Consider the following 26,316-nt stretch of genomic DNA (forward strand, 5'->3'; position numbering starts at 1 on the left):
TCTGCATTTACGTTTAGGCTGACACCAAAACAGACAACTCCCATACACGTCTTGTTTTCTTGTCACAGGCGAACATCTGACTTGAGGACAATCGCCCAGAGTGAATGTGCCTTGTCAGCAAGCTTCACACTGTACTTGACACAGCGATGCTGTAATTGGGTGAGGGAGAATATACCCTCATACCCTCCACAACTTTCTGTGAGTACAAATAACCCTGCAGCTGCCTCCTGCATTGAACATGAGTCAAATGCAGGTGGGAAGGGCAAGGCCAAAAGTACATCAAGCCCAAAGAACTCAATGCAGCCACTGAAACATGATAGATTTGGTTGGAAGCACGTCTGAAGACCTGGGTCTGAAACAGAATGAGGAGACTGGTCAAAATACAGTTGAGGGAGATGTGTGCTTTGCAAGAAGACTGCCTGTAGGCTGTTTGCTTGTGTTCTGTGGCCCTAGCTGATTGGGTGGCGTTTTGGATGCCAGATACGGAAGCATCACTAATATTACTGAATGTAGAGTTTGCTGCAATTGTGAGTGTGATGCATTTAGAACCAGGCTGTGTGGAGCTGAGAAGATAACTCGCCTGTGTCTAGGCACATTGGGCTTTTTATGCGTATGTATCTCTTGTTTGGTAAAAAGAAATCTTGTAGGAAGTAAATCCGTCCTTTTCATTAGAAATGGGGGAAGGCACGATGCAGGCAGGAAATGTATGCAAAAGCTGAACATTTCAAATTTCTACTCATGGATCATACTTGGAAAGAAACTAATGAGTGATAACACGCTTCCACTCAGGTATTTCTCTCCTACAACCCCCTTCCCCCACTTTTTAAAGGGTGTATTGCAAAAGCAGCTGAATTGCCTTCAAAATGAATGATCCAGATGCTCAAGCTTGCCTACTGAACTTGGCAATTAAGGCAGTGGACTGAAAGGAGGATGGTGCAGTTCCTTTTGAAATAGCACCAGTTATGTGTGGACTTCTCTTCCGATCTGTGATGGTGTCTCCCCTCCCTTCCCACCACTTCTTTTGCCACATCTCTCCGAGAGCTCTTCAAAGAAAGCGGTGAAAGCACCCACCAAAAACAGCATTCAAGCAAGGCTTGGGGCTGCCTACCATGGAAGAGCTAGTTGGAACTTTGAACAAGGTTTGCAATGTCGGATATCAAAAGCTGAAATATACTGCAGAAGTGGAGCTGCTGAAGCTGAAGCATCTTCTGTGTTTCATAATCTGTATGTGACTGTGGATGCTGTGCAGGCTGTCATCTTCAGTTTTTGCTCCCTGCATTGTTAAATCTCGGACTCGTGGAGCCTGCACAAATTGCCAAATGCGTGTCCTTATAAGCATGTATACATTTTCCAATTCAGACCCCAGGAATAGGTCTAGCAAGATCCTCTACCTGAGACCGTAGAGTGATGTGGCTCGGTGCTCTGATTTGGGCGTGCAATACCATTTTGTGCACAATTTTCACTGTGGTTTCACATAATGTCAGGACTGGATTGTGACTTGGGTGATTCGGACTGGTTTGTGAGAAACTTGCTCTCAGTCTGAGAGCACAAGCACAAACCTTATGTGATGTCACAGAGCTCTGGCTTTATAATAGCTTGTGCTGCCACAGTAAGAAGTTGTGGACAAGGCTGAAAATGAGAGCCCCCTTTTAAGAAACGTTTGTAAGAAATGTTTTTACCAAGTATTTAATGTTACTCAGCAAAAGAGTCCAAACTGCATGTTTACATTTTACTAGAATTTTTCATACCTAAGCAAAAGCCAACCCTCATGGTCCTGTGTGTTAAAAATTAATCTGGAATTCATCACAATAATAATGGAAATAGAAGTGCTGTTTATTACATGCCAAAATGAATCATATTAAAATTAATCTTTATGTACGCATCTCATATAGCAGAAAGACCTGTTCAATTAGTAATGGTACTTTATGTGTACATTGTCTTCTGTCTTTTATCAGTTTCATCTGGGATTCTTGTTGCATTGAAATAAATGATGCATTAATAAAACTGTTGTGTTGCTATATATACCCAGAGGGTGTGCTGATACACACACCCTCCATACTCTGATATGGAGGCTGCACAGATGGCTTATAATTAAGTACATTTAAGAGTTTGCAGCACTGTCTAGGGTGGCCTCTGTGAAACTTCATATGCATTCCAGTTTTTAGTTGCATGCAACCATTTTCTAATTTTAAATATAGCACTCCATACAAATGTTTTGCCTCTTTTGTGGAGGCCCTGCCTTCTAACCGTGGTGTGTGGGTGGGGGAGGGTTCCCTACAAGTGACAGCTGTCCCTCTCCCACCCCTGGAAAAAGCAGCTTGCACTCCTGCCAGTCATGGAGCAAACGAGGCTTCATCACGGCCAGGAGCACCAGCCTGTTGGAACTTGGGTGCAGTGGTCATTTTTCTCCTATGCTTCAAATAGGCAGCTCGTCTTTATGCTTTTGTGGTGCCACATGATGTTTCTGCATTTGCTTCCACCTTTAATGAAACAAGCTAAATTTTTAACGGAAAAACTGCCCTGGAAGAGAAGTTTCCTGGAAGTGATTGCATATAAGACAGGTTCATTTTCCACTGATTGTTTCCTTCTTGTAAAGAGCAATTACATGGAAAAGGAAGGAGGAGCAACTTACATCTATTTCTGGAAACAGAGGAGTAGGTTCACCTTTCAGGGCTGGGGACAACCCACAAAGGAAGGAGAAAACAAGCCAGTTATTGTTGAACTGTGTAGTTCAACATAGCTGAGGTAGATCAGACCTGTCTCCTACCAGGTTTGGATGGTGCCGGTTAGCTTCTCTCTCATGTAAAATAAATATTTAAGTTTCCTTTAAAGATGAAGCCCTCTCAAGGCAATATACGTGATTAAAACTACAAGTAAAGTGGATAAAAACAGCTTTTTACTTGCTTGCTTAAGAGTACTGCATTATTTTATAGGAGGAATTCCTTTTGTTAGTCACAAAAGTGTCTTCTAGGTATGAGAAACGGTAAAAGAATTGTATCTTTTTAAAAAGGGCCTAAGCAGAGCTATTTTATAGAGGAACCATTTTTTGAGAAAAGGATTGACACGTACCACTTGGAAAACTAAGAAGACTTAGTCCGTTAGGGTGAGGTAACTGGGGTGAGGTGACTTAACTGCAAAGGTCCCCAGCTGAAGCAGAAGAGGCAGAAAGGTGGTGAAATTAGAGGTTTTGCCAATATTCCAAGAAGAGGTGTCACAAGCAGACTGTTCACCTGATAGTAACCAGCCAATGGTGAAGGGGGAGGGGGGTAGTGTTGAGCATCGGGAAAAGGAATGTATATAAACCTATGTATACCATGCAGAAATTGCTCTTTGTTCCTTGTACAACTGGGGACTCTGAGCCAGCCTTTGCAAATGCTTCAATAAACTTTGCTTGCATTTACTTAGATTCCGTCTCAGCGAGGTTTGTATCTCACACAGGCATCTTAGAAAACAAAAATCACTGGAAGATTTGTCTTTTTTCCTGAAACTCTTGCAACTGGATCAGAAACATTTAGTTTGTCACTTATTGTGGAACCATCTTTCTAAACGCTGCATCTGCAGGGTAAATTATAACTGTTTTACAGTATCTGGCAATGGTGCATATGAAGCCCCCATAGCTGTATTACAACTATACCAACTGGAGAAACGTTCTTTAAAGGCAGGTTGCTTCCCTGATCGTGGAATAGGATTTCTTGCAGAGACCTGCTGTGAAGACAGCCGTGAGCCACTGCATGCCCTGGCAACATTGACAGCTGCAATAGAGTCATGAGGCTTGCTGTGGCCACTGCAGATCCCATGCGCAGCAATGACAGGATCTCACTCTGCTGTTCCTCTGTGATGTGCAACCCGAATTGCTTGGTGTCTTGTACATCTAGCTTCAACCTGATGGGAATATGCAGGTAAGCCATGGACAGGTTAACCGATGCAAGAAATCCTGCTTGGTGATGGGGTTCAGTGGGAGTATAGAAACAGCAAGAATGTTGCTGCAGGAGGCCCATGCCCTCATTTTTTAAAGGAGGGATTTTAAAATAATTTCCTATGATGGCTTCTTCAGAGAAGAAAAAAAGATATCTGATACTACGATCATCACTAAGTTTTTTAGGAAACCAAAGCCTTATATACAGTGTATTTTTACTTAAGTATTTTAGTAAGTTACCCTGGTATTAAATAACGTGTTGTCACTTCTTAAAGATTGGAGAAGTGATTTCAATTGGCAAACATTGAAATAAAAATAATCTAAGCAGGGACCTCAGCTTGATGGCCATTCTACCAAGCCAGAAAAGTTTCAACTGTTACCATAAATCAATGTCATTCTTAAGATTTTTATAAAGTGGATTAAAGTTTCTTTCACACAGTTGTTTTAAGTCTTCAAATTCTTAAATTCGTATATGAAAAAATTAAAGCTGGATGGCTGCAAAGTCAGTTTTAAGATTTCTGTCGCGCCGAGGTAGGTATTGTTCCAGCCGCACTCGCACAAAGGGATTCCGCTGCACAGGAGGAGCTGTGATCGCCATGGAGCAAGTGGCTCTGGAAAGGGCCACTGCTCCTCCCAGCACACCCATGGCTGTGGCTTTTGCCTGTGTGTCCGTTACCCCCATTTCAGGCACTGCCTGAAACCAGCTGCCCAACGCTGGGAAGTGCTCCTTCCAGCACTAGAGGAGTCTACTGTCACCTGCATCCCTCATGTTAACCGCAGTATGAGATCAGGGATGATGATGGGGATTCTGCTACGAGCGGTAAAGCTCCATGGGCCTGAATTGGACCCCGCGAACACATACATATTTGTGGTGCATACAGCTCTCTTACTACGCAGCTGTGAAATTGGTTTTCTATACTGAAAAACAGGGTAGGAGTGCGAAACTGCAAAGGACAGCTACTATGATGAAAAAGCATTTGGCAGGCTTGTTTTCCAGCCTGACATCATCTAAACTAATCTAGAAATAATCTCTCAGAACCATTTCAGACACCCAGCTGAGACCTAAACAAATTCATTGACTTTTCCCCACTTGACTTTGAGTATAGAATCCTATGAACACAAATCTTTTTATGGCCTCCAATATGTACTTCATTAATTCAAACTCCACTGATTTGAGTTTCCAGCTTCCCTGTATGCACTCCCCTCCCATTCTTTTTCTGATAAAAGTAATCCCAGTGTGTTCAGACACAAGACAAATAATGCCAGAGGCATGTATCTTTGTCATATTGGTTTTCTCCCCTATTATAATACTGTTTCATATAATAAAATCACTATGTAGTTTAATTTTTACTCTTTTTAAGAAAAGGCAAAACACAGACATTGTATTACTTATTGAATTTTAGTTTTGGCTTCTTATATGCTGCCTTAATTCAACTTTAATGGTTGCTACCTAATTTGAATGCATATCCTAGGTTGGACCCCCCCGCCATGCATTTCATAAGTTAAAAACATTCTCTGTGCTCTCTTTTCCCCACATCCAATAACAGGCCAATTCTGTATTCCTTTCAAACATAACTAAAGCTAATTTTGTGATGCTTATCTATCTGTTACTCAGTTTTATGATGGAATCCTTGAGTCTGTACCCTTGAAGATCACACACCCCCCAAACTCAGGTTTACAAGCATCCTATGCAGGGCAGGAGGAATGATGTGGGAGACCCCTGCTTCCCCGTCCTTGCACTTTGCATCTTTTCTAGACTGGCCTTTTTCTTGTTCAGCCAAAAGGCTTCAGAAGGGAAGGAGGCTGAAGAAGCCTGTGCCTTACTCCCAGATAAATGACTATGTAATTGCAGCTCTATAGTTATCATTCAGTAATAATACTGGCCTGTACATGATACTAATGCTGGATCTTTGTTATGCTTCAATATTCCTATTATCTTTGTTCCCACTTTGAGTCAGGTGGTTTCTCTCTCTCTGGATTCTCATTCCTAAGGACCATTTAAGTACCTAGCTATAATATTAGACTTTAGAATATTCACAGCTGACAAAATAACAATCCCTTGAGCTTTATTTCTTATTGTTCCTTTTATGCAGCTACTCACCTTTTCTTGATGACTTTTTCTAGCTACTGGACATCCATCCCTGGGATATCGAAATAAGCACAGTTCATATTTTAGGATTATTTGATTTACATGGTTTCTCGTGTTTTTAATATTTTGATTTCTTTCTTCAGTATTAATACCATGGTTTCCATCAGAATAACTTGTTTCTTTTTCACACCCTTAGTTCGAGAGAGCACTTAATTGCTTCTTGCCCTTTCAAAATATCTTTCACAAAATGTAATTCCTTACCAGTATTACTGGTAAAAAGCCTTACAAAATTAAGAATTTGGAAGATTATTTACCCCCTTTGTTTTAATTCCAATTAATTTGACCTACCTCAATTCTTTTATTGTTCAAATAAGAGTAAGAAACAAAGCATCTTAACTCAGCTTTACAGGAACCTCCTCATGTAGGATTCCCATAGTGCACCTCCATTCTGTTTTACTCCTTTTATCCTTATTAAAAAAAGAAATGGGAATATGCTTTGTGACATTTTTTAAAAATGGTACAATCTCTGTTGGATTTTAAATCTTCAAATATACTGCCACTGCTCCAGCTTTACTATTCCTTTATGTCTAGTATACATCTCCAACTTCAGACTTTTCCTATGTCACGCTCTTTTTAAATGTTTCCTGTAAAAGAAAATGTATTTACATGTGCCTTTATTAATTTCCTAAATAGTTTTATTTTAATGCATGATTTATTTCTTTGACATTCACTGAAATAATTTTAAAGCCGGAGCTTTCTTAAAATAGAAAAAGTAAAAGCGAGAACAGGAGAAAAATAAAAATATCAACTATGACTGTCACCAGGGTGAGACGCAAATCAGCTAATTTGCAAGCCTATTTAGCAGAGTGCTGCAGATTAAATAGCCTTGTGCATTCTTCATCAAAGCGTGAATGCCAGAGGCGGGAGCTGTTGGGAACTGTGCAAATACCCCTTTCAGCTCGCAAATGAGAGGAACCACTGAGGCAACATATATAAAAACGAATGAAAAGTCGTCACAATCAGTTTAATGAAGTGCACAGAATAGCAATCGGTCATGTCAATAAAAATAAAACAATTAATTTTACATCAAGTGTGCTTTATTTCTTCCACAGGTATTCTGTTAAATAAAGCACCATATATATATATATAAATATATATATATATACTGTCAGGCCACAGCTAAAGAGGATTCTTTACAGAATCAAATTTCTTGTGGTTGTTTAGTATACAAGTAAACGTAATTTGATAATAGGAACCACAGCGATTGGAGGCACTCTGCCTCTATTGTAAGGTACAAAACTGGAACAGCGGACACCATATTATACACAGTAAAAATGCCATAAGTTTAAATTACACCCTACAGGGTAGGAGACCCTGTTCTCCCAGACAGCCATATTAAATGAAAGCCACTACAGTGAACTCTGAATTACATAAAACATACTCATTATCTGATTGCCCTTTAAGAAAGTGTACGGTAGATGCCAAATCTTTCCTTCTTTTAATCTGGAATTCTGCCTGACCAAGAGTTAAGCATATAAATTTAGTCTTGCCATTCAAGCAGAAAGCACTGGACAAACTGAAGCACGAAACAGAAATAAGCAAAACTTATACAAACAGCATTTTTGAAAGAAAAAAAAGACTTTAAAAGCAGACGTGCTCCTTTATTGTCAAGAAGCAGCTTGGTTTCCTTTGCCAGATATCCTTGTGACCACATGAATCGTAGACTCAATGGTCCTGCAAAGGACGTCTAAAATGTCCTGCTGTTGCTGCATGTGACTTAGAAGTCCTCTGGAATGGCTGCAACTGAGCGATAAGCCAGTCTCAGGGTCCTGCAAGACTTGGCTTCCGCAGCTTTTCAAATCTGTGAGGTCAGACAGAACAGCAGAAATCGACGTGGAGGGGAACTCGGCGTCATCCTCAATTGCATTGGAATCCTTGGAGCTCGGCGACTCTTTCAGGTCTTTGCACTCATCGAATCTGCCACCGCCGGGCTGCTCCTCCACATGCTGTGAATGCGTAGCTAGCATCATGTCTTCGGAGAATGAAGACGGGACCTCCATCCGGTACTCTTTGATTGAACTGTTTTCAGGGGAAGGCAAATCCTGCTCAGTACCTGGATCGATGATTGAGGAGTCTCTTGTCTCGTTATCTGAGGTGCTTGTTGGAGTCAAGGCCTCCCTGGGTTCAGTTTTCAGATCGCTGATGCAGCTGTCAACAGTGTGCTCTTCGTCACTGCTGACCCGTCTCCGTTTTACTGGAGTTGCTCCTTCATCATCTGTAAAGTCAGACAGGGAATGGTGAGATGTACAGATCAAGTGTCCCTTACACACACACCTGGATCCAGGAACTGCCTCCCATGCACAGAAGGGCTCCTCCTTGGATACTGATTCAGTGAAGCATTTCTGCTGGTGGAAGAGGGGAGGAAGCAATTTCCTCCGATTCCCCACTCCTCCTAAAGCAACACTGGGGGGCTATTAGGGGAAGAGGGACTCGTTAAATGTCACCACTCACATCTTTTCCAGGAGCTGAAGCATCCTCAGAGATGCTTTGCTCAGAGAATGGGCCGCTGGCATAAGGAACACTGAACCCGATCCAGTGTTTGAAAAATCTTGAATACTTAGAGCTAAAATATGTTTTCCTAAATTAAAGTTGGAGTGATATTTCACTCTTACACCCATAAAGATCTAAATATTTTCTGAACAAATCCCTACCAAAGAATTACATTCTATGCAGCTTGAAGCAAGGTCATAGGTATTTATCCCACTACACCATAACTGTTAATTAACCAGTTTATCAACACTACTTTGAAAATGGTTACTGTAATTATTTTACATACATCTAAGCTCTAGCATAATAATCACAGTTCATATAGTTTGCATATGAATTCCATCTCTAACCCCACTGCTAAGATTCTGTAATTGCCCTTACGTGTGTATGTGTATCACTGCCAACTAAAGATGACATCTTGCAAGGCATTTAAAAGAGCAGGCTCTGAAAATGAAAGCTTACACCATAATAAAGGCCCTAAACTCTAAGGTGGCACAGGACTGTTTTCGTTTTTCTGCACCATAGTAAGGTGGCTGCAGCATATTTTGCCTAGAATTTATCTTCTTGATCAGCATCCAAAACAATAGCAAGTTTCCCCCAAGCAATCAAAGACAGCCCATTTAATACTGCATCCTACCATCTCACTCTTGGCCCAGCAAGTAAGGAAAGGGATCAGGCTTTCTGAGCAGGGATCTGGCCCACCAGGTAAACTGGGCTGGCTGTGCACCCCGGGACTGGCTATTCATTGGCGGGAAATGCCCAGTTTGAGCATTTGGGGGCCACAAGTAACTGGGCAAAATGAGAGCAAGTAATTGATAGAGAGAAAGCAAGTTCAGTCTGAATATGTGACCCAGAAGAGCCAAGCTGGCCCCTGGAAACAGGGCTTCAGTGACGGGGAAAAGTCAAGATGACGACAGAATAAACCTTTAGTTTTTCTTTCTTTGGCTTCTTGCTCCTGCAGCGAGTTCCTCTGTTGCTGACAAGTCCTGCATTTGTTTAGCAGTTCCTGCAACGTTGGAATCAGGGCAGCATTCAGCTGTTTTGGGGTGTGCACAGAGAGCAGCAAAGTGAGGGCTCGAAGGTCCTGTAAAGAAAACACAGATAAACCCATTTAATGAAGCTTCAGCTCTTAATCAGAAATTACCCTACATAAATGTTACTGACAAGTGTGTTCGATATTTCTTCTCCAACAGAAGAACAGTTGAATATTTTGTATAGTATGACAACTTTATAAAAAAAAAAAACTATTTCCCACAGGCATTAGTAGTACTCAGACATTATGACCTTGATCATAGGATCATATTATTTATTTATTTAAAACATTTATATGCCATCCCTCACTATTGCGTCTCAGGACGGTTTACAAGATTAAAGGGGGTGTAAATCGCAGAACTCTCCTTTTGGAAGCAAGAGAGCATGCCTGCCTTTGTTTACTCAACAGCTTATCTTTTGACAGCTGTTAAAAGAAACCGAATGGCAAAAACCTAATTTACAGCCTCTTTGGGGCGACATGCAAGGTTAGCACCTGCTGCACTTTGCCACTGGCTACCCACCCCCCAGGACATCGCCCGAGCCAACGCTTCAAAATTCTCACACACACACACACACACACACCATCTGCCAGCTACTGACAACACCTCCATGTTCTATTTGGTTACTTTGAAGGGGCTACCCCTTGCTGTGAAAACGGACTGAGAAAATCCTCTGTCAAACACTGGTTGCCATCCCCACTATATTTAAAATGCAATAAACACAGTGAGAATGGGAAACGGCTGCCGATCACGGCAGGGGAGCGATGCCTTGGCCCTGCTGTAAGCCATCAGGGGGACCAAGCAGGAAGGAGGAGCACAATCGTCCTCTGAGCCAGCTCGTCTCGCAGGTGCAATGTGGGTTGTTCACGGAACCAACAACCCACCATGACTTATTGCTAGGGTGGATTGTTATGCAGCTGTGCAGTGAACAGTTCATTTTAACCAAGAAGGAGCTAATATATGGGACGCCAGCAGCATTTTACGGAGTTGCAAACTCCAGCAATGCTTAGTGAAAGTTTTGTGTTCCACTTAAATGGAAATAAGAGGGTGAAATTAATAATCTCCCGAGAAAACATCCTGATTAGCTGGGCAGAATTTTTATTCTCTTTCTCACCATTCTTTTCCTGTCTCCATCTCTTCTTTCTGCCCCTTCCCACCCTTGCGATGGCACCTGAAGTATTCTCAGGCCACAGACAGCGGTCATTCCTTATGCCCCCCTCTGCCCACTTCCAGGCTTTTAAAAAGCAGACACACTGGCAGACTGACTGAAGGCTGAGCTTTCCCTGGGTCGCGGACTCATCCAAACAGGACACGGAGCACCCCTCTACCTCCAAGGGCTGCGGGACCTCAAGACAGCCTTCCATGTAAGGCAGGACTTTGGTTCTTCATCTAGGGTGATGCCATCACAGAGGCTCTTCAAGTGGGTCTCCAGCACCATCTGCCTCCCCTATGAGGTGGTGGGTATCCAACTCACCTTGCAGGCGAAGGCCCACGCCACTCGCACCCAGGCAACATCAACCGCCCCCTTGGCGGGCATCTCACTCCACAACAACTGCAGAGCTGCCACATGGTCCACTCCATCAACCTTCACGAGGCATTACCACCTAGATATACACACGAGAGAGGACTGTGCCTTCGGCAGAGCGCTCCTCTCGTCAGTTCTCCAATGATGACAGCACCTCCCCTACCTACTGGGGAAGCTTGCTAGTCTCCCTTGTGTGTGATGCACAGAGACCACGAAGAGGACAGGCAGGTTTCTTACCTGTATCTGTTGTTCTTCGAGAGGCTACCTGAGGATTTACACAACCCACCCTCCTGCCTCCTTTTTCCTTGGGTGGGGGACAGGGCCAAATCATCCTTCCCTCTGATCCTTCAGGCTGGGACTAACTGCAGTCTCCAAGGCGACTGAGGGACTGGGCAGGAACTCCTCCCCTTATGTACATGAGAACCAAACGGGAGGCGCTTCCACCCTCTATGGCACACTGAACTATTGACGTTTTTTCCCCCAGTCCAGGCTTTGTGCAGGTGCAGAAGGCCATTTGTGTGAATGCACAGATCACCACTTGAAGAAGGACAGCTGCAGGTAAGCAAACTGCCTTTTTAAGGCGAAACTATTTATAAAAGCTGCAGATGAGGAAGCATCACCTTTTCTTTCATGGAAAAGTACCGTATTTTTCGCTCTACAAGACACACTTTTCCCCCCTCAAAAGTAAAGGGAAATGTCTGTGCATCTTATAGAGCGAATGTGTGTGTGCCCAACACCCGGGATGCTGCCGGCCCGCCTGCACCATGTGGCACCACCTGGCTTGGCGCATGCTGCTCCGCCCCCCTCCTCCGGCGCAGGTGAGAGCTGTTAATCACAGGTCGGTGTGTGTTTTCAAATGGCAACCCGTCTTTTAATGAAGCCCATGGGGAAGTGATGGGGAATGTGCCTGTGATTATCAGGAAGCTTTCCATGGATCAGTTATCTATTAGTTGATCAGACACATTTTTTTTAGGATCAGTGGATATTTGAACAGCATTACCTTCGTGTATGAAGTTTATTCTTCAAAGGCTACTTAGTCCACTGCATGTTTGATTTACCGTACAATATCTCATTTTTTGTCAGAAGTTTTTTTCTATTATTTACTAGTAGGGCAGCGTGGACATTACTGGCTTTTTTAGATTTGTTATTGAATTGTCTGCAACTGGTATAGATTGTGGATTCCTTCAATAATTCCACTACTGACTAAGAAAGTGATGTCAGTGATTGTGAGCAACAGAGCTTCATAAATTCTGACTCTAGTGATGATGAGTTCTATGGGTTCAACGAAAACTAGAAGAGTACTCGAACTTTAAAGTCCCTCTTTTGTTAATGACAGTAATGATGGTTTTTAATGCCACTGTTGACTGCTGTTCACTTTACAAGGTTGAAATACGGTATTACTGTATTCTGTTATAGTTTATTAAATAGTTTAGTAAACCATTTGATTCAGAATATTTTTTTCTTGTTTTCCTCCTCTAAAAACTAGGTGCGTCTTATGGTCAGGTGTGTCTTATAGAACGAAAAATACGGTAAATGTCTGGCCTCTAAAATATAATATATATTACCATTTGTGCAAATATAATCTAAACACAAATTAAATATTTTTGCTTTGGACCAATTCTAATCAAGTGGATAGGATCGATAGATTAGTCAACTAGAATTCATACAATTATCTTTTCTCACACAAATACACTCACACATTTTCAGTACACTCTGGTTAACTGCTCAGCACTGTGGGAAGGAGAGATATGTGAGGAATCTTACAGGCAAAGTAACTGGCTTGATCCAGATGTGACCAAGTCGCTTCCTATGCCTGAATACTCCTTTTTTTATGCCACTCTTTGCATGCCTGGTTTCAACACTTCTGTCCTGGTGTAAAACCACCGTATTTCCTTATGTCCAAGCTGGGAAGCTGTGGTTTAACTGCTGCTTACAAACCAGAAAATGAAACCTAGTACAACCGCATTATAATCCATCTGTTTACACTTAGAATACTGTGTATGATTCTTGCTGTCAGTCCCTGAAAATATATAACTCAGCTGGAGAAGGCATGAAAGGCAGTTTCAAAAGATCCTCTGTTACTAATCTTGGAGACATATAACTAGCCTAGACTAGAAAGTTCAGCATAAGAAAACAGCTAACATCTGTTTTCACTGCTCTGAGCCAACCACACTGCAAGGAGGTAAAGGGGCAGGAGGCAGCATTGCCTCCTTGACAGAGCTGCAAATAAAAACAATAAGCCACTGGCCTTGGGGGAGTGGGTCTCATCAAGGCTCCATAACCTGTCCCTTTCCCGAAAAAATGCCCATAAAGCCCCAGAACGTGGCAGAGTCCACAACTTGTGGATGCACAACAGCTGCTTCCAGGAAGGACCGAAAGCCAGGCAATTTCTGGGAGGCTCATCAAGCGGGACGTAACTGTGCGAAGCCCAAACCAGAAGGTCCATCTGCTTGGGGCGGGGGGGGGGGGGGGTCATCTTGAACTATGAACTGCCTAAATATGCCTTTTCCTTCTTTCCTCTGGATTTATTCTTCCCTTGTGCTTTTTCCTTTATTTAGGACAGATGGCAGGTGCTGTTTTATTACTTGTCTTTATATGTGGTTCTGGTCAGTTTTTGTCTGAAGAGAGAGGTAAAAAATATTATACATTATAAGTCACTCAGAGAGAAATAAACCACTTACCCCATTTAAAGTAGAGCTTGCTTTAAACATTTCGATTCGCTGACTGGCAAAATCTGATTCTAAGCTCTGATACTGGTTAATCAGATTTGTAACCAGATTATTGATTACTCCAGCACAATTTGCTTCCGAAAACACCTGCCCTTGAACCTGTAGAAATAAACGTGATTTGCAATTTTGTTCATTAGATATTATTTAGTCATGGATTCTCCAGCATGGATTCCCTCGGGGGTCAGTCCTGCCTGCTATTCACCTTCTACATGAAATCACTGCGTGGGACCATCACAAGTTTCAGAATGGGCCACCATCACCAAGCTGATGACACACAGCTCTTAATTCTTCTTTTTCACTCTCATTCCACAGGAGATGCTGTGGATCTGCTAACTGGTGCCTGGCTGTGACTGTGCGAATGATCTGAAGCTCAAGCCACACAAGAGTAAGATGCTGTTACTTGGCTAGATGGGTAGAATTCAACCTGTTCTGGAAGGGGTGGCACTCCCCTTGAAGGGGCAGATTTGCAGCCTGGGAAGTTTCCCGGGAGCCCATCTCTGAGCTTGAGGCTCAGGTGGATTCAGTGGCACAGACCACCTTCCATCAGCTTCAGCTGGTGGCCAGGCTATACCCTTCTCTGACAGGGATAACCTGATTTCAATGATCTACACTCTGGTGGCCTCTAAATTAGATCACTGCAATTTCCCTTACCTAGGGATACCCTTGAAAACTGTTCAGATGCTGCAGCTTGTACAGAATGCAGCAGCCAGATTAATAATAACTAGAAGAGCCAAGCAGGTGAGACTAATTCTGGGTTGCTTGCACTGGCTGCCTGTATACTTCCGAATCAAATTTCCAGTTTTAACTTTTGAAGTTCTAAATGGCTTGGGACAACAACCCCTACTGGAATGCTCCTCCCAACCCCCATTTATTCTGCATTTGAGACCTTCTCACTGCCACCTGCAAGGGAGGCCCAAAAAGAGGGAACAAGAAGGGCCTTCTCAGTTGAGCCCCCTTCCCCATTATGGAATGATCTCTCCACGAAGAGGTGCCTGACTGTCACACTTCTGGTGTCAAGTTAAAACTGCCCTCAGTTGTTAGGCGTTTCATGGGACTGGATGTGATATGACCACTGTTTTAACAAGTCCAGCTTTTGTTAGAATTGTTTTAGATGTTTAATTGTTTTAAATGTTGCATTCTGGAATTTAACACTGCATTTTATCTTATCTGTATTTTTATTGTATCCATTTGTATTATTCTGGTTATGGTAAATGTTTGTAATCTGCCCAAACAGTCTTGGCTATTGGATGGCGTAGACCTGACATTGACAGCGATATGAATAATATGATTTCAGCACAGCAGAGCACTGCAGCAAACAGGATACAGGTGGGTAATTTTTTGTGGGGTGTGAGAGATGAGTGAGAGCAGCAGCATCTTCTTTCAAGCAAGCCAACTGGTTAAACATCCACAGTGGGCACCAATGCATTAGATGCACCCCACCTCCAGCCTGGAGTCTGCTTAGCAATCTCCAGCTTCCTCTCCTCGAGCCATGATGTGACTCGATGCAATTAAAGGCAAATTAATATAACTTAGTGAAGATCTGCAGTGGTCCCGATATTGCGGAAAGCTCTGCATCTGGACTTCAGACCAAAATCCTCAATTTCTTTTCATACCTTAAGAAGGAAATGTGTTAAGAAGGTATACACCACGTTGTTGTTAAGAAAGGTCCTTTCATCCATTAGGATACATTTAATGTATTCTGCAAATACTGGATCTTCACACAGGAGCTTGATGCAATTCTTTGACATGGCAGACTGAAATGAGAAAGGGGAGTTCCTTGCTGTGAACATTCCTTGTTTTCCAGAGGACATTTGGTTATCCCCTCTCCTCTAGAAGGCAGGCTCAACCCACACCAGCAGGAGGGGCTACCCTGCCCTCCTCTAATCAGACTAGAAGAGCAAGGCAACCTCCCCACGCTCTAACTTCACAAATCATACACCATGAGCAGAGAAACGGAGTAATCAGAATGCTGAACTCAACAGTTAACAAGAAAGACCAACATGGGATGAGGAGTCCCAGGAGTTATGCATATTCCCCTTGGCAAATCAGCCTGATAAGATTGTAGTCCACCTCAGTAAAAAGGGATGGTGAAATGCCCTCCAGAAAATACTGAACAGCATATAACTGACAAGGGCATTCCAAACCCTGGGGGTGTAAAAACACCGTCCTTCCACAGGGCAAGTCACAGCGGAAACTTGTAAGTAGCAGGTACCCACCGCAGTAATCCTTCTGAAGAAAGCAGGGTCTGCATACACATGAACCTTGTTATGTCTGGAAAACCTATGCGAGAACAATGTACTCCTTCAGCTATTAACAAATAGTTGAGAAGGAGACACCCTTTCTTGAAAAAACTTCTCTACCAGATACGAGTACTTTATCTTTCAGACTGAATTAGAGTGACTCTTGGCCTCCAACTTATGCCTGGCCTTTTCCTGTGAATGTACTGGCTCTGGGAAATAAAAGTCTTTGAACATTTACTCAGAAGCAAGCAGGATAATTTTCTCGCTGACAAGTTTCAAGATAAGGCCATCTGAATCTCTCAACAGCTTTCTCAGAGCCCAAGCCTCCTCTTTCCAGCAGGAGAGGTGCTTTAACAGCAACAAGCTGCTCCAGTGCATTGGTCAAATAGGTATTTTTACAAACGGGACTACATAAGCATCCATACAGTACCCTAGAATATAGGAAGCTATCGATCTCAGCCAGGACTGTTCATTCTGACTGGTAACAGCTCTCCAACTGCGAGGCATGTCTCTTCCACTGCTTGCTACTTTACTCATTTTAACTGAGGTTGCCAGGAAGAGAATCTGGGACTTCCTGTATGCAAAATATGCATCCTAGCTATGGTCCTATTTTTTTATGATGAATGACTGAAACTGGCTATGATAAGCATGAAGGGTTTTTTGTTTTGTTCCAAACAAGGATTGTTTTTTCAAGCATAGTTAATTGTACCTGAGTTTGGCAAAGCTCAGTCCAAAGTTTTGGAAACAATGCTAGATGAAGAGGCAAACCTTCATACGCAACAAGGACACCTACAATTTAACAAGGGAAGATGAAACAATTTCTGCATGTTAGAATAGTACAGCTACTACAAAGAACTAAAACCCTAAAACTGTTATACAACAAGATGGCTAGCTATTGTGACAAATTATCAAAGATGTATGAAAAAACAATATGCACTTCTGTAAAATGGAAGAAAAAATCTCCAGTTGCAGCCAACGGCTTTGCTTTGGGCATGATTAAACAACTTAGAATGCAATGCGATGTATCGTTCTGAGAGAAAAAAGCCTGAGAAACCACGCCATCCCTTGCCCAGCATATGGCCCTATTTATTTGACCTGATTTATATCATGCATGCAGTGGCACAGACTGGGGTGTAAAAATGACATCCAGGCCTGTTTACTGAGAAGCAAGGTCCACACTATGTTTGCAGCATGGAAATAAAGCACTTACACCGAATTCATTCAAGTAAGCAAGTAAATCTCCGTTCAGAAGACAAATGTAAATGCAAGGATGGCTAAATGGGAAGCCAGTGTGGTGTAGTGATTAACAGCACAGGACTGGGACTCAGGTGACCCAGGTTCTCAGCCATGGAGCTCACTGGGTGACTTTGGGCCAGTCACAGACTTTTAGCCCAGCCTACCTTGCAGGGTGGATATTGTGAGGATAAGATTGCGCGGAGGAGGAGGTATGTAAGCTACTTTGAGTTTCCTGACAGGGAAAGTGGCAGGATATAAATATAATAAAAAGATAGATATATATTCACTAACATAAATTAGAAGCAAAAATAAGCTTGGTTTGCCAGACTAGATTTTTAAAAAATTAAGTAAAAGCTGCTAGAGGAATGTTTTCCCCAAGCCATCCCATAATTAATGTCAGCTGAGAACTGTGAAATTTGTTTACTTTCAGCAGGCCTTAAAATGCAGCCCCTTTTAGCAGTGGTACACCTGGTTAACTTTAGACTCTGGATTATTAAAGGTCTTATATACCCTCACACACTGAAGACATGCATGCATATTAAGGAGTGAAGGGTGCACAGCAACACTTCTGTTTCCCACCGTACAAGTGCCACTCCAAGCTTCACAAGTGCTTGCACATTCTGCATGCTTAAAACAATAAAACTGTTTTGCCAACCTTGATTTTTAAAAATAAACTCTGAGCATGTACAGTTCCGCATTTCAGTCTCACTTGAATCACCAAACTATAATGACTACAAAACTAAAGCGGCGTTGTCCCAATCACCTGCCAATAGCTGGACTTTAGCCCTATGCGCTGGCCCTGGTTGCCCCGTACTTGTCTGCTCTGAAAAGACAGCTGCCTAGGCCAAGGGTGCAGAACCTTGGGACTGGTGTCATCATCTGACCCTCTGGAGTTCCCCAGATAGCCATGCCCAATTTGGCTCCCTGACTCTCAAATGACTGATAGTCCCCCTGCCCCCACTCCAGTCTAAAAGGCTGAAATTAATCTCCAAAAGCTAAATTACTGGCACCAAGACCAGTAAACCAAAATGTGACAGAAGTCTTGGCATCTGGCCCCAGCTCTACCTCCCACTGGAATATATTCCCCCCTCCCCCCAAGATTCCTTGAAACTGAATTTGGCATGAATTTCTTAGCAGGAAAGAGATTCAAAACTCCAGGCCTAGGCCATGAAGATCGGAGCTTTGCACTACAGAGAAAAAAGCCACTTCAATGTGCTGAGATTCACTTGAAAATTAAATAAATGAACTGCATTACATTTAGACACCAAAAGTATATCCGCCTCTTTTTATATAGCTCTCCAACATCTTGGATGCTTTAGACCTGGTTCAGAGCTTTATCTCTGTACTTACTCATTTTCACTAAGGTTTCTGTGAACTTCTCACAGTTGATGGCAACTCGGCACAGGAGATGGATGAACTGATGATACGAGAAAAAATAATCTAGCAGCATACGGTCGTAAACTTCATCTTTCCCCTGAAATTTTACGGGAAATTAAATGTGAGCACCATGTATCTTTTTGTGTGCACCATTCACTGGCCACTGCTTCTCCATTCCAATGCGTGCCACCCTCCACCAGATGCTAAGAACCCTGCATGAGAGAAAGAAATTGGGGGGGGGGGGGATTTGCAACACAGCATGCCCTCAGCTCCCTAAAGAAGCCTCTTGTACTAAGCTGATCACCAGAATGACTTGGTTATCAAGATTTTGTTGCATGTGTAACATTTAGTTAGACTTTAAGGAACAATAGTAAGTTAGGGCCCAAATGAGCTAAACAGCACAGCTCTCCTCCCCACAAGTCAGGACAGTTCTGTTAGAGTCTCTCCTAGTACCAGCAATGATGCTGAAAAGAAGCCCAAAGGGTCCTTCCCCATCCCCCTTCCGAAAGCTGTACCTTGTTAGCTTCAACCATTGTAGGCAAGAGGCACATATTAAGCTCAGGGCGAGGTGGGCGGACGTTACTTTTGCCTCCTATCAATTTCAGATTTTCACGGCACGGGAAGTAAGGACCAAGGGACACTGCAACAGAGATGGGGAAAGGGGATTTACCAAATGTGCACAGTTCAGCTCTTGTGTGAAAGGCCACATCCATTAATGGCAAGATCAAAACACTGGTATTAATGGCTGGTGTTGTAGATGGCATTGCCATAAATCCTGACAACAGTAATAATTGCAGCTTGTGTTCTGCTACAGTAGTGCTGAGATATACTGAATGTTCATTTAAGACTGGGAGAGAAAAATACTATGCCTAAGACCAGTGAGAAGCAAATCACATCAGATTTACTTGCTTTTCCCAATTCATTATTTTTCACATCACCACTTTAAGTATTTTCTTAGCTGGAACTCTTATGTTCAGAACCACACACAGCATTCCCAAGTTGGCAGAGCCTAAAGCAAAGATGTGTCACGTGATCCCTGCCTTTCCTGGCAGCGGGGAAGTTAACCAACTGCCGGATGCCGCCGCCTCCTCCAGAACAGAGAAGCGCATTTTTGGAGAACCCACACCTTTTCCTTCAAGACTGCTCTTTCCTCTGCAAGCACCTTCCATCAGCCTCTTTGTCCCTAACTTGCCTGGAAAGTCTGGCCTCCTGTTCATCCCTACCACCTTTTCATAGTGTTGGCTCTCTTCCAAAAAGCTGCTTGAAATCTTCAGATCTTTACTGCAAACCTCAATCCCATCACAAACAGATCAGTGCAACATTCTACTGTAACTCTGCATTGCCTGTTTAATCACTTGCCTGATGTTAGCCTATTAGCTCTTCACGAACATGCTCGAGGGGGACAGTGAGACCAGCAGCCACACTTCCCCTCTGCGAGCAACTGTCACTGCTCCCCATTGCTCCTTCACATACAAAGCATTTTAGTTGGTTTCTACTCCTCTTGCTCGCCTTACTTCGGTCTTGAGTTCGCGCTCTCACTCTCAGCTGCTTAATTTAATTTTTTGACCATACTGTCCCCCATTTCTTGCCCCAAAACTTCTCTACTGGTAATGCCAGCATAATAAAAGCTGCCTGAAATTACTTCGTTTGGTTAGATTCTTTGAAGAGAAGAGCTCTGTTCCAGGCTGCCCCTTGGCTCCAGGTTCATCTAAATTCTCAAGTGCAGAGTACACAGACAGTAGCCATGGGCTTTGTTGACTGAAAATACGTACTTGGGATGTTGCTATGGTGGTATGTGCAATGGTTGTGCTGCAGAAATGGAACCAGAGTGTGCAGGAAATCATGAGGACTTAAGAGTACCAGTTCCTTGAGGACATCTGCAAAGTAAAAATTGGCTTCATAATTCTATTTTCTCATCAGGGGTAGGGCTAAATGGAATCACACACTTCAAAAATAAGGTTTTGCACCCTGTAACAAATTTTGCAAATTGAGGCAGTGTACAGAATTTCTCCAATTTAGTATTATTAATTCTTTAATATTTACTATGTTGTATCATTATTCATTCTAGTTTTGCTACCCATAGTGAAGGGCAAGCAGGCAGGAAGGGCACTACACCTAACCAATGTACATGTTACTATGAAATTTCCAAACTAATCCGCAGTCGTAAGGATGAGATACTGAGATTCTCAAGAGATTACATTCTGCTCCCAATCTTCCATTCCATGTCTTTTTGCATTTTCACGGAATCAATCAAATTACTGAAGCTTTACTGGCTGCAATTACTGGAACTTTTGTAATATGCACTTTAGATTGCACCTTTTTGTACTGAGTTAAGAGGCTGTTCAGGAGGATCCCCCCTCCACCCCCTTTCTCAGAGTGGCCTCCTGTGGCAGGAAAAAAGAGGACTGAAGAAACATCATGTCTGCCTTTAGATCCCAGTCACAAAGTTTATTCTAACACATCCTGCACTAATTTTAATGTACCTTACCTATGCAAGCATTTCTAAGATCCGGAGGACTGTATGAATTTAGCAAAGTTAAAAGTTTATGGGCAAATTCTATTCGCTCCTGCCACTGGATCAATGCTTGTTTCACATCTGCAAATACAATATACCATCAGGTTAACATACTTTGCCTTTCAACAAATATAAATTGTTGACTTATAGTGGCATTATAACTTGGTTGATATTATTTTTAATAGAAAAAATAATAAAATTTGAACCTTTTCTTTGTAGATATGGCCGAGTGGATTTGAGAACAGAAAGGAATATGGACAGAAGTTCCACCAGGTCTCCAGTCACATGGCAGGCTGTGGCTTCATGGTACATCATGTGCAATGTGTTGAAGGACTAACAAAAAAGTGGTTTAACACATTACTTGCATTTACTTTACTCGGAAGTGTTTTCCCAGCAAAAAGGAATGTGTGTGTGTGTGTGTGTTTGTGTATTCTTACCTCAGTCATCAGGATCAATCCTCTGTTAAACACAACAAGAAGTCGGTCCTCATCAGTTTCTAATAATATTCGGAAGGCACTTGGGGGGGAAAACGGTAAGGAAAGAAAATAACCTTAAGGCAGAAATGTGTCCTCAAGGTGCACATCAATTCAGCATTTCAATCTTCAAAACAGAAGTATCAGATTACAGCATGTTTCACACTTTCCCCTTTCCAAGCAAGTCTGAAAGTGCATGCAAAGGGTTGAGGCAGCATTTAGAGGTCATAAATGGTAATAATTGGGTTCACACAACACAAGCCACCGTGTGTTGTTACCCAGGATGGACTGCCATGTCATGTGAACCTGCACTGATTTCTCCAAGCTGGCTTGTTCATAAGCACCAAGCAAGCCCAATAAATGCCAGTGCCAGCCATCCCGAACTGTTCATGCAGCACTTACGGACCTGCTGCAATTGCCAGCAATTTTAGCCTTCCCTCCTTTAACTTTTCCACCCTTCAGGTTGCAAAAGCCTGATGTCAAGTTAACAAGCAAATCTATTTTCTCCTTCAGTTACACCTGACAGCTGGCAAAAGTAACCAAAGGCACAAGTGATCTTAACTTGCCCAAAGGGAGTAGTGTGGTGTTTATCTGTTCACAGGAAGACCCTCGAGGTGAGTGGATTAGGTACGCATGTGCCTTAAAGGTGTCTTCAGTTTTGCATTTGTTTCCAAGATTCTACCACAAGTGCAAGACACCTCATTTACTGGGGTAGTTGCCTTTGACAGCTGTCAAAGGAAAGCTCCATTTTTCAAGTAGGATTTCAAAAAAAGAAGCAGCGGGGTACAAAGGCATATTTCCAGCTCTTCTCTTTGCTCCAAAAGCCCCAGAAAATTCCTGATCCTTTCTTGACAATGAAGTAATTATTGAGAGCCCCCCCTCAAAGCAGGTCTGGCACACACTGAAAGTATCCAAAGAATTTGAACATTTGAGTTCCTCAGGGGGGTGAGAAGGGATAGGGAAGAATGAAGGAAGAACAATTTCTGGATTTCTGTGAAAAAGAGCATTTAAATTTTGGGCATGAAGGCTCCAACCAGCATATGAGAGTATCCTTACTGAATATACAGAGGTGGTCCCTCATGGAGAAAGCTGGTTTATCCCTACCCAAAATAAAATTTTAAGTGAGAACAAACATACAGATATAGTGCTAAGAGGTGTGGAAGTTGGAAAAGTGAGAAAGGCAGGTTGCTTACCTGTAACTGTCGTTCTTCGAGTGGTCATCCGTGCATTCACACTAATAGGCTTAACACGGAGCGCAAGGCCTCGCTCAGAGAAAACTTCCAAAGCTCGGTGCCATGGAGTGGGCAGAAGCCCCCCCTTTTATGCTGCCTGCATGGGGGCGGGCTGGGCTCCTGCCCACTGCATGGCACCAAGCTTTGGAAGTTTTCTCTGATCGAGGCCTTGCGCTCTGCCTTAAGCCCGTTGGTGTGACTGCATGGAGACCACGAAGTAGAACAAAAAGGCCTGTATGCAAGTTCCATGAAAAGAAACAAGGGATGTCTACAGAGGAGATGGAGTAACTGTTTGAAGTGTGGGTGAACACTGTGACTGACCTGCAAAGTGTGTGTGCCTTGAGTTTCATATCTGGCTCCACCTGTACAAAGGGGAGTACTTCTGAATTCTGCTATTTGTGAAATATGTATTTCCTCTTGTACCAATGAATGAATGTCCTCCAGGTTGTTTCATATATACTATTGGTGGATGAACTTCTAGAGGATAGCATGGTGCTTGGCACCTTGGTAGAATGGCCTAGGGAATGGAAGCCGTGGCGTTCAATAGACAGGCAGCTATATGCAGCTAAACAGGGCCTGGCATGAGAAGGCTGGGTGTGGACAGAAAGAACCAGGGGTCTGGACAGCTTAAGCATGTGAGAGAACCATGGTCTCTGAGGCGAAAAGGTACTGTGAGTATTATGGAAGTCTTTGCTCTCCTTGAACAGAAGTGGGAGCAGCTGGAACGTGGGAAGAGAAGGGTTCCGGGTGTGGAACAGGTTCTGTGGCCCCTATCTGTTGGAGGTGGGCAATTTCTGCTGCCAGCAGAAGTAGTCTGCAAGCAGACTGAGGAAGTGGGGAAGGAAGAATGCTGTTCTTGAGGGTGGAATGAAACTCTAGGAGAGAGCCATGTTGTATACCATTGAGGATTCGGGAGCATGGTCCTCTCTATCCCCATTTGTGAAGGAACTGCTTCAATCTTCCACCCTCATGTGAAGGAAAGGAGTCAGACCCGGCAAGGGGCTTGGGAGGACTGGGGGGGGGGGGGGGGGCTGAGCTGCCCAGATAGCAGGGAAGATTCGTTGTAATCTGAATCTAGATCAGGTAGGCTTTGTGAAATTGTAGTCGCATAACCCAAAGGATGTGCTAAATACAATTCTGAAGAGAAGGAAGGAGGACCAGAAGAAGAGGTAGGAGCATCTCTGCTCCAGGCAAAGAACTAGCTGGCTGGGAGGAGCCATACAGGCTGGTGCCCAAGGAAAGGCCAAGTCGATGGTTTCTCACCTGTCCTGGGCAGCAGGAGCTACTCACACACAAAAAGCTGTCTCCTTCAGGCCAGATGCGAATTATCTTTATAAGGGCAGCTTATTTAAAACAACAACAGTACTACCCAAACAGTTGTCAAAAATATATTCTAGTATTTCAAATTCTAAGCTTGGAAACCTTTACAAACTTAACTGGGCACAAGACTCTCTTAGAACACAGCTGGGCTTACACTGTTAGAACCATACATTTATTTCCCATCAATATTCCAAAAGTGAAGTACCTTATTAAAGTAGTCCAGCATGACCGCCCATCTAAGCATCGAAGATAACAGCTAATGGTAGTTTTCTTAAATTGTTTAATGTCTTCCAGTTCTTCCTCTCGCATATCTGGCCTCTGAGCTACAAACAGTTGCATGAGGTTAAACAGTTCTTCCACTGCCTAAACAAACAGAAAAAACATCAGACAGCAAAACCAAAACAAACTAGAAGAAATTCTCAGCTCCTGATCATTAGTTAATAGAGAGGGAAATGCTCTTACAAAGAGAACACCTAACGAGTTTGGAAGTTTGCATAGCCAGAGCATTACTGCCATGATGCCATGCATCCAGTTTCATGTGCTCTTGAGCCTTAACCCTTTCCTAAATACCTAGTATTTGATATCCCTTCCCAAGCTCTGCAATCAAACATTTTTTAAAAAGTGAAGAAAAAGTGAATCAAAATTAAAGAAGCAAGTGCTCTAGAATGAGAGATTTAATGTAACCATTATAGGATTAAGAGGCTTTTTGATTTCTGTATGATCTTTATCAGAGCACTCTATGACCCTAGATAGCATCTAGAAGACCATAGGATGGCTTGGATTCCCAGAATTCCCTTCCTATCCCTGCAGGCAGCACAGGAAGGACTGCGTTGGCTGTGTCTCTAAGGCCAAAAGAGCAACTTGGAGAAAGGGTGAGAAGGATGCTCCACGGTGTGGGAGGGAGGAGCCTGGATAGGCCATGATCTGAGGATAGTTGTGGTGCATCAGTCTGCTTTCTTACCGAAATGCCACAGCTAGAGTTTACCTATGTAGCTGGCTAGAAGGGCGAAAAGAGTAAGGAGATGAGCATCCTCTCCATGCCCCTCCCACCCTCCCTTTAATTTGCCAGTTCAGGCAGCTCCCTTGAACTGTGCCCTGAATTAGGTATCAGCAGCTAGAGGTGCAGGGCCAAACCATGCCTTCCAAGTGCCACCAAACAGCCTCTGCTTATCAGCACAGAGGCACGGAATGTAATTCCAATTGCTGCTGCTCCAGTTTGGGGGAGGTAGATGCTTGACTGCTAACTTTCCTCTGAACAGCTCTTTCATAACCACTGCTGACTAGTCCAGAATTTTTAACAGCCCCTTTATAATAAGGTCGCCAACCTCTGCCAGTCCTCAGTTTTCCTGTCATCCCTTCCACATGAGTGGGCTTACCCCTGGATACTGGCTGGCGTGTGGTGTGAGATTCTTAAAAGCCCACTGTATGTTCTGATGAGAAGCCAGCTGCCTGGTGAATGTGGGGGACTGCTCACAACACAGCCGCAGAATTCCATAGTAGGCAGGCAGCATCCCGCGGTTAAAGAGCACCACATCCTGATCATCATGATCTGCCAGAATGTAATTGAAGGCAATGTTCTTGGTTACCACAGGATTCTGCACGATAAGGCGCACATTCTCAGGGCAGTCAACGCAGACATTGTACCAGAAGGAGAGCAGGGCCTGCTTGTTGTGGTTGGTGGCGATGGCGGGTTCAGAAAGCTTAGGCTGGAAAAGGTTCCACAAGTCCATGAAGTAGGTAGAAAACATCAGTTTTTCCGTTTTGGAGATCAAGCAGTAGGTCATAAAACTGAAGTAGGGCACAAGTTTTGTAGTCCCATGAACAGCAGCATCAACATAGAGCTTAGCTCGTGAGAGCAGCCCAAGCAGTACGTTATAGACTTGGTGAAGGACCACTGTAGTATCTGGACTTAGAGGAAGATCTCGAGTAGGGATGTGTAGGGAGCGGGTGGATCGGAACATCTGCCGGAACGAGTTGCTTGGAATAAGGGAGACCAGAAGGTAAGCTGCAGCTGCAAAGCATAAGCACATGAGTGAACATGTTAACCAAGGCTTTCCAGGCTGAGCACGTGATCTTTTCAAATGGA

General features: G+C 43.3%; 1 protein-coding gene across 5 annotated transcripts in view; it reads right to left on the minus strand.

Moving 5' to 3' along the window:
• Positions 1–7,008: 7,008 nt before the first annotated feature.
• USP34 (ubiquitin specific peptidase 34) overlaps positions 7,009–26,316 on the minus strand; it is a 133,421-nt gene continuing 114,113 nt past the window's right edge. For all 5 annotated transcript variants that reach the window (XM_044429321.1, XM_044429320.1, XM_044429323.1 and 2 more), the window contains 13 exons: positions 25,607–26,241; positions 24,436–24,593; positions 21,643–21,721; positions 21,412–21,538; positions 21,179–21,286; positions 20,463–20,567; positions 19,206–19,330; positions 18,664–18,787; positions 16,787–16,866; positions 15,451–15,591; positions 13,790–13,936; positions 9,477–9,636; positions 7,009–8,280 (listed from right to left, as the gene is read on the minus strand). In XM_044429321.1, the coding sequence (XP_044285256.1) occupies positions 7,673–8,280; positions 9,477–9,636; positions 13,790–13,936; positions 15,451–15,591; positions 16,787–16,866; positions 18,664–18,787; positions 19,206–19,330; positions 20,463–20,567; positions 21,179–21,286; positions 21,412–21,538; positions 21,643–21,721; positions 24,436–24,593; positions 25,607–26,241 (2,597 nt within the window). In that variant the 3' untranslated portion in view covers positions 7,009–7,672. The remainder of the gene's footprint in view (positions 8,281–9,476; positions 9,637–13,789; positions 13,937–15,450; positions 15,592–16,786; positions 16,867–18,663; positions 18,788–19,205; positions 19,331–20,462; positions 20,568–21,178; positions 21,287–21,411; positions 21,539–21,642; positions 21,722–24,435; positions 24,594–25,606; positions 26,242–26,316) is intronic.

The sequence above is a fragment of the Varanus komodoensis genome, unplaced genomic scaffold (genome assembly GCF_004798865.1).
Source record: "Varanus komodoensis strain SLA01 unplaced genomic scaffold, ASM479886v1 scaffold2, whole genome shotgun sequence".
Taxonomy (NCBI): Eukaryota; Metazoa; Chordata; class Lepidosauria; order Squamata; family Varanidae; genus Varanus; species Varanus komodoensis.